General features: G+C 48.7%; 1 protein-coding gene across 1 annotated transcript in view; it reads right to left on the bottom strand.

The window, feature by feature from the left end:
* PAPPA2 (pappalysin 2) overlaps positions 1–14,656 on the bottom strand; it is a 154,988-nt gene that overhangs the window by 31,494 nt on the left and 108,838 nt on the right. The window contains exons 17-19 of the mRNA XM_038757813.1: positions 5,412–5,580; positions 3,855–3,987; positions 1,489–1,598 (exon numbers count right to left, since the gene is read on the bottom strand). Coding sequence (XP_038613741.1) covers positions 1,489–1,598; positions 3,855–3,987; positions 5,412–5,580 — 412 coding nt within the window. The remainder of the gene's footprint in view (positions 1–1,488; positions 1,599–3,854; positions 3,988–5,411; positions 5,581–14,656) is intronic.

Genomic DNA, 14,656 nt, shown 5'->3' with positions numbered 1-14,656 from the left:
CCTGTTAGAATACTGACCGGGAAGAACATGCATCAACGTGAACTGGCTCCCGCCGCCCCACAAGCCCTGTTTCACCAATCACCACAGGTCTTTCCTAACTTAGAACACAGCCAGATCGGGATAAGAGGCGGCTCTGATCTCTGAGAGGTTCAAGAGATCTCGGTGTCTTGGATCTCTCTTTTTACATTACGATTTAAAATGTCATGCAGCCGTGGCCTTCCCTTTTCCTTTAGGAGAGACTAAGCTCCGTGATTACCCCCGTTCCCGGTCTCCCACACCTATGCAATCCGAGCCCGCTGCACACCTGAGAATGGAAGAGGGTGCCAACAAGAGACTCCAGACACCAGAGGGAGGAGTCCACAAATGAGGTAAAATGGAAGAATCCTGAGCAGCCTAAATCACCGTCTCCCTAGCCTGAATGGACGTTTTGAGGGTCACAGGTTCTAATTCTTAAACACAACAAGGTGCGTCTTGCAACTTTGGGCCAATTACTCATTATCTTTGCCTGAAAATAGGGATAACAACCCTATGGACAATAATGAGAGATTCCTCTGGCTGGGTGACAGGTCTGTACAGCTGGAATTCTCTGCTTAAGTCCGGACAGAAATGACAGACAGATGGTACCCTTCGATTCTGTTTTTCCTGCGGGAAGTCCAGCTTGTTCATTGTGTGGAGGGCCAGGAAGGATCAGGGGTTGGGGTGGTCTTTACAATCTTGCTGTCTTTTCTGGAGTGTCATGTGATCATTCTAGCACTTGCTAGTCACCCCACCCTCAGCCCCATAGCACCATATACATATATCTTTAATTTATTTTAATGTCTGCCTTCCCCTCTAGACTCTAAGCACCTTGTGGGCAGGGAACATGTCTATCAACTCTGTTGTATGTTAATTGTGGTATTTGTTAAGCACTATGTGCAGGCACTGTATTAAGTGCTGGGGGGAATAAAAGCAAATTAGATTGGAAACAATTATTATTATCCATGTGGGCAGGGAGCGTGTCCACCAACTCTTTGTATGGTACTTTACCAAGAGCTCTGTATGGTCATCTGCACACAGTTAACACTCAATAAATGTCGATTGACTGATTGATTCTCCAAGGCCTGATCAATTTAGGGATTGATTAGCCTGTCTCCCATCCCAAATCTTTCTTTTCCTTTCACTCTCTCTCCCTCCCTAATTTCATGACCCTTTCATCTCCTCCTACCTCCTTCCCACTCTCTCATTTTCTGCACAGCACCCTCATTCGCTGATCTTTAAAAAAAACTCATCCTTATTCTGCCTGCTCTTTTTCCTGCATTCCTTTTTGAGCAGTTTCTCTCTCTCTATCCTTCCACTCTCTCTCCTACCCCTAGAGCCTCAATCATTCAGTGCAGGAACAATCCTTGCCATGTTCCAAAATAGACTGAAACCCTCGGCTGATAGAGAAGCGAAAGGCTCATTTCAAGCCTCCGCGGCCCACTGAAGCCAGCTGGAAGGACCCACCCTTACCTGGACTTTGGAAGGCTCCATCCAGTGCCCCATGGTGTCTGCGGTGACATTTTCCGGCAGAATGACAGGGTCGCTGGGGGGGATTACACAGGATGGTGTGCACACTGCACCTAGAGAAACCAACAGGAAAGACAAACACCTAAATAAATACTGGCTTCTGAGAACCAGGCAGTTCAAGGGTCTTGAAGCCTCAGATCTAGACCCTTTCTCAACCCAGAGAGATTGTGATTTATGGCAGGGAAAGGGCACATCTAAACCAGAGTTCAAAGAAATGGCCTTTGACGCACTCTTTTGCCCGTGGAGCCTTCCCAATCACCTCATGGGCTCTTGAGTCAGACACCATTCATCTTTAATGGTCCCTCCAGCTGCTGCCTTTGAACTCTGCTCACTCAAGGCCTCTGAGATGATGAGAAGAAGCAGGTGATCCAGAGATGAGGAGGGGGGATGCAGAAAGCACTCAATCCTTGTGTCGAGACCTTACTGGGGGTGACCAAGAAACTCGGTGTGCTTGGGGTAGAAAACTGTAGGAAGGCCAAATGAAGCTTTGGAGTCAGGCAGCCACCTGGGGTCACTGGGCACTTGCAGGGCTTGGTTTGGGCTGGGCCTTGGTGGGTTCAGTTATAGCAGTGCTCTGGAACTCTGGGCCAAAGCCCTGACACATCTAGCCAAAGGGTGGGAAAAAACAGTATTGGAAGAATTCATCTCTGAGCTGTTTCCATTCTCCAGACCCCATCCCTTTAGGGTCACCCTTTCTGCCACTCCCTAGGAGATGAGTCTGTAGTTCGAGCCCAGGACCCACCAGGCAACTGGGTTCAAATGTAAAAGCAGCGTGGCCTTGGGGGCTGGGAGTAGAGGGACCTGGGTTCTAATCTTGGCTCCGCCACTTGTCTGCTGAATGACCCTGGGCAAGTCACTTAACTTCTCTGTGCCTCAGTACCTCATCTATAAAATGGGGATAAAGACTGTGAACCCTACATGGGACAGGGACTGTGTCTGACCTGATCAGCTTGTATCTACCCCAGTGATTAGTGCAGTGCATGGCAAATAGGAAGCGCTTAACAAATACCAATTTAAATTTTTTTAAAAAATCGCTTTCTGAAACTCCTACGTATCTCAGGGTTCACTGGACCCAATTTCCCTGCCTGCCGCCTTCACCACTCTTGAAATAATGATGGACGGGAACTGTAATGTCATGGTCCAGGGGCAGGATCAGACCATGACCTGTGACCCCAAAGAATAAGAGGCTCTTCCCGGTGGAACCATCCATCAACTCCTAGTGATAACTCTTCCCGAGTGTCTGTTCAAGCCGTTCTGTCTGAGGGCCACACTTTCTCTGTTCCTGTCCTCTCTCCAAATCCCTCTCAAAAATCCTAGTTTACCATCCACCTTTTCCAGCTTGTTCTCTCCAATCGACCCCACCCATTCTCCAGCCCACCAGCCCTGAGTGCAATTCACTCCCTTCCTCCACCTCCAGCACCTTCATGCCATTTCTGGACAAATGCCCATAGATGTAAACTGTAAGTTTCTTGAGGGCAGGGATCATGCCTACTAACGCTACCGTCCCCTCCCCAGTACTGGGTGCAGGGCTCGGTACAGAGCAAGTGCTCAGTGAATACTACTGATGGACTGACTGACTGAGGTGGTCTGTAGGCCTGACTCACTCTCCCATTGGGCTGAAAGTCCTTGGGGGGACGGACACATGGCTCTGGGTCCCTGGGATCCTGCTGCTCTTCCTGTGGGTTCTCAGGAAATTCTTCTCAAGTGATAGACTGGAGCGGCCAATACAATGCTGACTCAAGCACTGGGTTTGCCTCTGGGTTTTCAACATCACCATAAATCAGACCTCCCTACACAGGCCTTTCAGTGCCATTTACTTAAAGAAGGGTCATTCACAGGCTCCGTCTCCCAGTCTCCCATAGAGAAAAAACGGCTGAGGAGGCGCCCAGGCGAGGAGCACATCAGAGACTCTCTCCAGGAACTCTCCACTCCAGTAACAGTGGCAGAGAGCATGGAGGAACCCGGCAAATAGGGGGCCACGGGGAAGGGAGGGCTGTCCTCCATGTTCTCCCTTATTCCTGGAAGAGCAAATGTGCATTCACAAGGCATTTTCTGCTATATGGCTCTGCTGGTAACATGACCAGACATGATGCAAATACCTAAGCAGCTTGACTGACTCTGCGTGCACACAGAAGTCTAAAAAGAAAACAGAATTTTGCCATAAATTTCATTTTTACTGAAGCGGCCAAAAGTCAACATGCCTTTCCCTCTAATCCTGGAGGAGAAAAGCAAACCTGATTCGCCAACCAGCCAGTCCCCAAAAGATGAGGATTTTGGGAGGTAAATTCCACATCCCCTCTCATCCTTACCAATTCCGAATCCTTGGCTGCATTTGTACTCCACCAAATTCAGCTCCGAGGGTGGGGGGCATTCTCCCTGAAGGTTCTCACACAACTTGAATTCCTCAGTCCAGAGTCCCTCCTTGGTGCAGAAGGTGGGTCCCTGGAACAGTGGAGATAAAGAGGAGTGGCAGTCCATCCTTCAATCAATCAGTGACATTTATTGAATGCTTACTGCATGTGTGCAGAGCATTGTACTAAGCACCCGGGAGAGTACAAAACAAAAGAGTTGGTAGACACAGTCCCTGCTCTCAAGGAGCTTACAGTCCTAAGAGACTTCCAATAGAAGAGGTGGTCTTTAATTCTGGGCCAGGATTGGAAGGAGATGGATAGAGAAGATTCAGAGAGGGGGCTGGGGTCCCAGAGATCCTTGGAGACTTTCCCTGGTGAGCAGGACTCCCAATGGCAGGATCTGCAGCCTTTCCAAAACCTATGCCAACTGTTTAATACCTTCCCACCAAGTACCTGAACATATTCCTGACACTTTACGCTTTCTCCCCTCCATCTCTCCCTGCCTCTCGGGAGTCAACAGGAGAATGAGTAGGGCAGAAACCCTCGATCTGGCCAAATTCAAATTCTCCCTTCTTCAGAACCTCCACTGGCATGACACGTTCATTCCTGGCTCTCTTTCCAACATTCCCAAGGTATATGATTCCAGCAACTGCAGGCCAGCTGAAGAATGCAGCGGCACAGAGCCTGTCTGGAAAGCGGCACGTAAGTTCAGGAGTCCACTGAGCCTTCTCCACCTAACCCCGACTCCTCAGAGACCTAGCTGATCTGTCCCCTTTCCTGGAGCTCAGGGCCCTCCAGGAGGGCAGAGGTCACCACTCCTTGCCCGCCTCAGTCCACGCAGCTCTTCCACTACCGTTTATATGTGCCACAGTTGATATGTTCCTGACCTTAGCTTCTAGGCTGCAGGTTCCTGTCTCTGAGCTCAAGTTAAAATCTAGGGTAGGAAAGGTGGCAGATGGCACTGCTCCCTTTCAGCCTTGCTAGGCGATGGGGGTTTTGCTCAGATGCTGCTCCCAAGAGACGCAGGCCGGGTCCCAGGCCAAGGTAGGCTGGCAGCCGGCGTGATCAGAGATGGGGACCCATAGACGTGTAAGACTACACACAGACACCCGGTCAACATCTCCTTGGTCCAAGTACATGTATCGGCCAAGGAGTAGCCTCGACTTCCAGCAACATCCTTCCGCAGTGGCGAGGGGTGGGTGGCCTCCTACCTCATAAACCATCCCCGAGGTTCCCCCATGGCCCCAGCGTCCTTCTGAACATTCACCACCCCTTTCCTCTGGGATGGGATGGTCTGGGCTCATACCCCCCCACCATCCCTTTTTAGACTGTGAACCCACTGTTGGGTAGGGACTGTCTCTATATGTTGCCAACTTGTACTTCCCAAGCGCTTAGTACAGTGCTCTGCACACAGTAAGCGCTCAATAAATACGATTGATGATGATGATGATGATGATGATCCCTCCCCATCTTCCCCTTCTCCGATCCGCGGGGAAGCTAAGAGTTTCTCCTTACCTTTTTCCTGGGTGGGTTGCAGTGGATAACACACTGGCTGCCCAACTGAAAGCCATTGGTGCAGTTGTACATGCCCTCAAAGACAGGCGACGGGGGCTTGCACACCACAGGGATGCAGCTTCCTTGCTCCCAGACTCCACCCTCCAGGCACTGGATCTTCAGGACCTTGCTGGCAAGACACAAGGTGAAACACCTATCAGAGCCATCTTGGTGGACCACTGCGGCCCAACCGAAGGCACGTAGTTATCTCAGGGTACTGGGTGCGGTGCTTGGGGCCATGTCCAGGGACGACCAAGGATCACCATGTTAAACTGTGAAAAGCAGGTCTGGTCACAGCATGGTAGTAGAATGCCAACATAGCAGTCTCGGTAAACCAAGAAGGATCGTATGAGGTAGGAGGAGGAATTATCCCAGACACGGCACAAAGCATTGGTCCATGGGCTTAGGGACTACAAACAATCAGCACCAGCCTAAGGAAAACCAGGCAATGGGGTCTATTGAAAATCAGCCAGAGAGCTGAAAAGAAGTCTAGAAGTAACGTGGCCTAGTGGATAGAGTATAAGCCTGGGACTCAGAAGGAACTGGGTTCTATTCCTGGCTCTACCGCTTGTCTGCTGTGTGACCTTAGGCAAGTCACGTCATTTCTCTGGGGCTCAGTTACCTCATCTGTAAAATGGAGATTACGGCTGTGAGCTCCATATGGGACATGGACTGTATCCAACCTGATTAGCTCGTATCTATCCCACTGCTTCCGTAAAGTACCTAGCACACAGTAAGCGCTTAGCAAATATTACAGGAAGAAACGAAGTTGACTAGGTTCTGCTTCTCCTTCCTAGCCACATTTTGTTTGGGTCTTGAAGGCATTTAGCTTTTCTTGCATATGTGGCCACCGGAGTCTCTGCATCTTCCCTGGGCTGGGGAGAGTAGGAGGTGTGAATGGCAGCAGGAGGGATGTGGGGGAGAGGGGGCAAGAGAGGAATGGCGTTGGTCAATGTGGGCCCATACAGAGTCTTCGGGGAGCCAAAAGGTTTTCTGACATGGCAGTTTCCTAGGCCAAGCCGATTCCAGGGTCGGGGACAGAACCAGAAATCCTCACTCCTCCCACACAACATCTCCAATTTTTAAGCCTAAATTTCCATCCCAAGTAGGTAAGGGCCGTGAAGCTGGCATTCCTTCACTGGCTGAGGGTTTTCATGATCTACAGGTGGTTCTTGGATTTTACCATTAAATGGAACATCTAGACCATAGGTCGGATGAGAGAGGTGTTTGATGGGAGGCAGAGAGGGATCAAATGGGTCTGGGACCAAATCTTCATTTCCCACCCAATGGGCCGCAACTTGAGAAGCAACGTGGCCTAGTGAATATAAAGCAAAGGCCTGGAAGTCAGAGGATCTTGGTTCTAATCCCAGTTCCACCAGTTCTCTGCTGTATGACCTTGGGTAAGTCATTTCACTTCTCTGGGCCTCAGTTACCCCATCTGTAAAACTGAGGTTGAGACTGTGAGCCCCATGTAAGACAGGGACTGTGTCCAATCTGATTAGCTTGTATCTAACCTAGTGTTTAATACAGCACTTGGCACGTAGTAAGCACTTAACAGATAACGTTTAAAAAAACAGCTTATTTTTTGCTTTCAGGGTGGATAAGACTGTTAAAATAAATAGCTCATATTTCACAAGGCAGTGATAAGCGCTTTGGTTCTTCAAAGCAATACGGTATGTAAGTAGGGTTATTCAAAAGCCAGATAAATCTCTCCTTTCTGGGGAAGCCATCAAACTGAATAGTTCCCAGTGAGAAAACTGAGACTTTGTCTATTTAATGCTCTCTGAATTCCAAGCCTCAGCCTGCCAGTCGCTTTTGGGTCCTGCATTTCCCAGCCTATGGTCGGCCAGTCCTCTGCACCGTTCCATCATGGGAACAACTACTCCCTGACTGCCTCAGTCCATCAGTCTTGGTCTTTTTTAGCATCCAGTGCTCTGGCTGTTTCTCACACTTGATACCTCTGTTTTTTTGCCGATGGTTGACTCGGTCTAGCCAAGGGCTTAATTTGTACTGGGACTTTCTCTGGATCAGCCTGTGCTGGAGTCCTGGGACCTTTAAGGTGTAAATTTCCAACAAAAGGGAACAAAGCAATCCCAATCCTCCTCTCCAGGAATCATGAAAAGGGACACTCTTTACAGAAGATGGCTTCCCTCCAGTTGAGAGGGGATAATGTGAGTTGTGGAGCTGCAGTGGGTGGTCTTTCCATGCCTCAAGGCACCCCTTCCCACCCCCTCTCCTAACTGTACAGCCAAGTTTCTCCCTCTGTGGGGAGACTTCAATCAGTCAATGCTACTGATTGAGCAAACGATGATCGTGCAGAGCACTGTACTAAGCACTTGGATGAGAACAATACAATCAGAGCTCCAGCAACTCTTCCAGGACTGACTACTCCTCTGCACGTGGCCATTTCTGAACCAAACAGCCTTTGGGAGAGGCTCAGGGATACCCCTCTCGGGCCCAGATCTGGGTGAACTGGGAAATTGTGTGTTCTTATTCCAGCCTCCCCAACCCTGCATTTCAAAAAAGAAACAGAACAAACACCCTCTGAGGACTCAAGCTCAAAGCACCATGCTTCTAGGTCAAGAGAATCTACCCCTCTGTTTGGACAATGCTACTGGGATTCACAAGTACTGAATCTGGCCAACAACTCACTGCCCGGGAAACTACTAGTCAAAACCCACAAAGAAAAAAACATTCGAGCAGACAGTGTCTCCACCAGAAAATTATCTGGATAATTCCCCGCACCACCACCTCATCCAAATTACCTGGCCTGAATTACCCAGATAACCTGCTAGTGGAGACTCCCTGCTCCAGGAAGAAGGGCTCAATGTTTCTAGGGAAACAGCGGCATTTGGCCATATGCATTTCTCCAAAGGGAGAATGTAATATTTGTCTTATAACCCACCGAGGTACAGGGACCATCTGATTCTCATCTGTGTATTTTCTCCCAGTGGTTAGTACAGTACTTTGCCCACAGTAAGTGCTAATAAATATCATTACTACTACACATGGAAGCAGCATGGCCTATCATTATTATTATTAATCATATTTATTGCAAAGCACTGTTGTAAGCACTTGGGAGAGTACACTATAAAATCAGACAAAATCAGACACATTCCCTGCCCACAACGAGCTCACAGTCTAGAGGGGGAGAGAGACAGTAATATAAATGAATAGATAGATAAATAAATAAATAAACTGCAGGTACATACAGACATATACATAATGGAAAGAGCACAGGCGTGGGAGTCAGAGGAGCTGAGTTCTAATCCCTGCTCCACTTGTCTGCTGTGTAACCTTGGGCCAGTCAGTCAATCAACTGTACTTATTGAGAGCTTACTGTGTGCAGAGCATTGTACTAAGTGCTTCACTTCTCTGTGCCTCAGTAACCTCATCTGAATAATGGGGATTAAGACTGGGAGCCCCATATAGGACAAGGACAGTATCCGATCTGATTAGCTTATATCTACCATAGTACTTAATGCAATGCCTAGCACATAATCAGCTTAGAACAGTGGACCAGCACTTAGAACAGTGCTTTGCACATAGTAAGCACTTAATAAATGCCATTATTATTATAATCAGTCAATCATATTTGAGTGCTTACTGAGTGCAGAGCACTGTACTAAGAACTTAGAAGAGTACAATATAACAGAGTTGTAGACCTGTTCCCCGTCCACACGAGTTTACAGTCTGGAGGGGGAGACACACAAATATAAATGAATTAAGGTTATATAAATAAATGCTGTGGGGCTGAGGGGTGGGTGAATAAAGGGTACAAATCCAAGTGCAGAAGGGAGTGGGAGAACCGACAATGAGGGCTGTCAGGGAAGGCACGTCTCGGAGGAGATGTGCCTTCAATAAGGCTTTGAAGGTGGGGAGAGTGATTGTCTGTCGGATATGAAGAGGAAGGCAGTTCTGGGCCAGAGGCAGGACATGGGCAAGAGGTCAGCCACAAGATAGACCACAAGATAGATGAGATTGAGGTACCGTGAGTAGGTTGGCAAATAGTAAGCAAGCGCTTAACAAATACCATAAATAAAATAAATAAATCAAATAGCCAAGTTACAGGCAGGGACATAGATCTTTTCTTGGCTTCAGTCCCTTAACTTTGACTCTTCTGTCCCCGTGGGACTCCTGCGCTCCAGAGCAGGGCAATTCCAGGCCAAGGCAGGGGCATCCAATCTACAGCCTCTCTCCGCTCTCCAGTGACCCGCCAGCCGGGGAGTGGAGAACAAGGTGCCCTTGATCCCACTGTGCTCTGGCTGCTCCCTCTTCCCTTCCAGAAAGGTCTGCAGGGGACAAGCCAAGACGCCACTCTTTGCTCACTGTTGGTCACCTAACTGACTGCCTGGCCAATAGGTCCCCACTAGCCCCAGAGCGGTCACTTTTCAGGTCTCCAGACTTTGTCCATGAGCCCTGGGCTCCAATGGATCCCTGAATACAAGTCTTAAGTAGCCAGTTTGAGGATAAAGCAGCCCAGCGCTCCTTACTGCAACTCTCATGGGGGCAATCATCCCTGCAGACCCCTGGGAGAGGCCTAGTCTGAAGAGGCCAGGCAGCAAACCCCAAAACCTGCTCCTGGGGACCTTCCACTCTGTGGGGCTGCCAGTACCTCCCTAACACTCAGGAACCCAAATCTTCAGCGGCTTCCTGAGGAAGGCCAGTACGCACACATCTAGATCTATTTCTGCTGAGTGCTCACCCTCATCTCCCTACACAGAAGCTAAGACTGCTCTGGCACTGGCCAGCCACTCTCTGGTAAGCCACTCACCCCCTCTCTGGACTACTGTACTCTTGCCAGGGTTTATGGTTTCCCGGGGACTCTTTCCTTCCCATCGCCTCCCACACAGGGAGGTTCTCCTTTCTCCTTGGCATCTGATTCCCATCACACCTCTGAAGGAGGAGGATTGGCTGCATTTGTTAGGGGAGATGAGGAGGGGGGAAGCATTGCCTGGCTAATCGGATGATAAGGTAATGTCAGCTGATACCTTTCTCCCAGCTTCGCTGGAACACTCCTACTTGGGAAAGAACTTCTCATCCTCTGCCCAGAGTGAGTAACCCTATAAAGACTCAATCGCTCAATAGTATTTACTGAGTACTTAGTGCAGGGCATTGTATTAAGTTCTTGGGAGAATACAACACAGTTGGTAGAACCAATCCCTGCCCACATCAAGCTTACAGTCTAGAGGATGACTCCTCACTTATTTATTCCCCATGAACCATGAATGAGTGCTTCTTTGGGCCTGCCTCACCTCACTGACCCACTCAACCCTTCCAGAAGGTAAGTCCAGCTGGATCCTGGCAACGGAACCGCGGCAATACTGAGACGTGAGGAGGCTTGCCCAAGCCTGCTCCCAGCAAATCAAAAGCTAAAGCCAGGATTAGAATCCAGCTCTGCTGGATCCCAACACCATCCTTGTTCCACTTGTCCAGGATACTTTTGTGCACAGAGGAAAATAAAGCTCGTGTGAGGGAACAGGCCAAGGAGCCTGTTGCTTAGGGAGGCAAAACAGGGGAGTCGGAGCCAGAAATCTGACTGTAAAAATTATATCGTGTAGAGCTAGGGGGCGATGGTCAGTATTTATTTTCCCCTTACATTTCCAGCTCAAACCTGCTCCGTTTCCAAGTGAGAAGGTGTTTTTTGTAACTGCCAGCTCTTGTAGGCTCCATCTAGGGTCCAAAAATGCAGCTGTGCTCTCTGCCTTTTGCATCATTGCCAGAAACGAAGATTTTGTAATCAACATTTGGCTGACAACTTGGTTGATGCTCCTTGAGGCGGGAGAGGCTGGAGCTGCAGCTTTCCCATCCCTGTATCAGTCCTGTAGGGCTAACAGAAGATGGTGTTTTTGTTGGAAAACCACATAGATGTGACCTGGAGGGCCACTCAGAGAAAATCTTCAAGGGAGCCTCCCTTATTCCAAAGAACTCCAAGTACTTCCGTACAGATTGACCCTCACCATATCCTGCTCCACTCAACTTCAGAGCAGGGGGTTAAGTGATTTGTCCCAGACCCTCCAGCAGGACAAATAAGAACCTGAAACTAGAACCAGATCTTTGGGTCTCCTAGAAGCAGCTTTGCCTAGTGGAAAAAGCTTGGGTCCATGAGTCAGAGGAGCTGGGTTCTAATTCTGGCTTTTTTACTTGCCTGCGGTGGGACTGTGGGCAAAATACTGGACCCCTGGACCTCGGTTTCTTCATCTTTAAAATGGGATTCAATACCTTTTTGCCCTCCTTCCATGTGAGGCATAGACAGTGTCCCAGTTGAATTTCACATATCTACCCTGGTGTACCCTGGTGCTTCGCACAGGACTTGATGCACAGTAAGCACTAACAAATACCACAATTACGATTACTATCATTATTATTATTATTGCTACTACTATTACTATTATTACTACTACTACTACTACCTGGGACCATACTGTGTCAGCAAAACATCTCCCTTAGGCTTCCCGACTTTCTGGGTCAGTAGGCTTTTCCAGCACAAAGTTTGAGAAGCAGCATGGTCTAGTGGTTAGAACAAGGGCCTGGGAGTCAGAAGGGCCTGGGTTCTAATCCTGACTCTGCCACTTGTCTGCTGTGTGACCCTGGGTAAATCACTTATCTTCCCTGTGCCGCAGTTACCCTATCTGTAAAATAGGGATTAAGACTGTGAGCCTGTGAGACTGTGTGGGAATTATGTCCAACCTGATTAACTTGTATCTACCCGAACACTTGGTACAGTGCCTGGCACATAATAAGCACTTAACAAATGCCATTGAAAAAAACAAAACAAAAACAAAGCTTTTTCCCTCCTCAAGTCAAGGGTCCAGGTCAGAATGGAGGGACTGATGCCTGATCCCTGTTACTACTTCTATCTCTTCATCCCTTCCTTGGGTTCCCAAGCTGGAGAGCAGAGGGTTTCAAAACCAACCAGGACTCCCCCCACCTCTAAAACACCTGATTAGTCAGCACATGCTTTATGCTTTGGGCCTTGCCTTTGCACCTTTGTCAGCAAAGTTTTCCACCAGGAGATCCATGCCATCCTTTGGTATAAGATAAAGTGAGTACCATCCCTGGGCCCACCGACCTAAGGTAAGCCAATCAACAGGGCTCTCCAAGTTGTGCAGGGAACTCAGAATTCTCAGAGAACCCTTTGGAAATGGGGCCCCTATTTTTCCAAATCAGTGACACCTGGGGGAAAGCAGTAATTTGTGGAGGACGCATGCATCAGTCAAACATTTGGGCATGTTTCACTGTGGAATGCACGAGAGCGAGAATTGGCCTGAGGAAATTACAAGCATTGTACATACCCAGTTCTCCTAAGATCAAGGGTTATGTTCCCTCAAAAATTCACATAGAGGCAAAGTCCCATTGTCATCACCATGTCTGACACCACAAATATATTCACCAGACTTTTCTTGTGACATGGCAGCACACTGCGTCCAAACAGGCTCACATAGTGGTTCGAGTGTTCCCTAATTACTCCACAATGTTCTAGCCAAAACGTGTAGTGAAAACTTGTTCTGGCAGAACCGAGTGTTCAATTCATTCACCCACTCACTAGGGATGCTTCTGCTCTTTAAATAACTAAAATGACTTTTAAGAATTAAATGACTCTGGGCTAAGGTCAGTCAATCGACTAGTATTTAATGAGTGGTGTCTGTGTGCAAAGCAGTGTACTAAGCCCTTGGGAGAGTGCAACAGAACTGGGAGATACGATCCCTGCCCTAAAGGAGCTTCCAATCTAGTGGGCTCCTGGACAATATCTGTTTCTAATGAGTTTTCCTCAGGTTTCTTCTGGACCCATGCTCCCATTTCTCCTACCTGCACTGCTTCTGTGCGGAGGACTTTAAGTTCTAACACTGATGTGCCCCACTGTCCACTTTCCCAGAACTTTAAGGTTGTGAGACGAGCCAGCTGTCGGACCTTGCTGGCAAACTTTAATGCGGGTTGTCACCTTGGACCAGGAAGCAACTGCTAGGAAACGGGAGGACCAACACCTCCCCTGACCCCCAAACGCTGTCAGATATTCTTACACTGACACTTTTATCTGGGAGTGAGCTAACCAACCACTGCATGTCACTGTTGTTCTTCCAGAATGCATTAAAAGGACTCCTCTTCATTGGCCCTAGCCCTGACAAATCCCTAATCCTCTAAAGGACTGCCAAGTACCTGGGACATGGTTAGCTTTTTCCCTTTACACAGATATAATTATAATAAAAATGATAGTGATAAAAAAAAATAGTCAAGCACTCACCACCGCCAAGCACTGGGATTGATACAATATAAGCAGATCTGACAGTTCCTGACTAGCCCAGGGCTTACAATCTAAGGGGGAAGGCAAATAGGTATGTACACCCCATTTTAAAGATGAGGAAATCGAGATGAGAGAAATGAAGTGACTTGCCCGAGATCACACGGCAGAAAAGATGTGGGGCTGGGATTGGAACCCGGATCTCCTGTTTCCCAGTTCTGTGCTTCTTCCTCTAGGCCACGCTGTTCCTGAGGGAGAAAGGACCTATAGGGATATACAGGCATGTTCCCAGGGGATCTACAGAAGCGACATTTGACCATTTTTGCTGCCAGAACCCGGACTTCCCATTCTTAGGCCAGCTGTTCTCTCCACCTAGCCAGTCTGCGCTGAGGGGAGGGAGGAGTGTAGTGGGAAACCTGGCTTTTTTGGAACTAACTGCAGCTCAGAGGAAGAGGGCTAAGATGGTCATGGCTGCCTGTCAGTTGCCCGCCATCTGAGCTCTGTCCCTGTCACGGGTTGCCACTTGTCAGCCCCTTCCCCTCGGCAGCGACGGGACATGCATGTCAGCCATGGAAGCCAACCTGGAAGTCAGTGCTTCCCCGCCACCAGTCTCTCCCCACCACCCGACAGCAGATCCGTGCTCAAACGCATCACCACAGGTCCTCTGCCTGCTAAATCCTTCAACCTCCCAAAAGATCACTCAATTCTTCTGATGCTTGCCAAAGCCAGATTTTCCCTTTTTAGAGACTTAACAAATAAGTCTGTCCTAAGATGACCCTGACATTGGCAAGAGGGAGGGATGGGGCGCTAACTGCTGGGGGCGAAAGGTGGAGCAGAGTGAGAAAAGGACAGAGGAGGTGACAGGGATCGTCTGGGAAAGGAGAAGTCCAAATCTGCCCAGGAGAAAGTGGAGGGAATGGGAAAACCCTCGTCATGGAGCTCAACTTTGCCATATAACGTCAACCCT

This window comes from Tachyglossus aculeatus, chromosome 16 (genome assembly GCF_015852505.1).
Source record: "Tachyglossus aculeatus isolate mTacAcu1 chromosome 16, mTacAcu1.pri, whole genome shotgun sequence".
Lineage (NCBI taxonomy): Eukaryota > Metazoa > Chordata > Mammalia > Monotremata > Tachyglossidae > Tachyglossus > Tachyglossus aculeatus.
The sequence above is the reverse complement of the archived record's forward strand: the minus strand, read 5'-3'. Positions and strand labels throughout refer to the sequence as shown.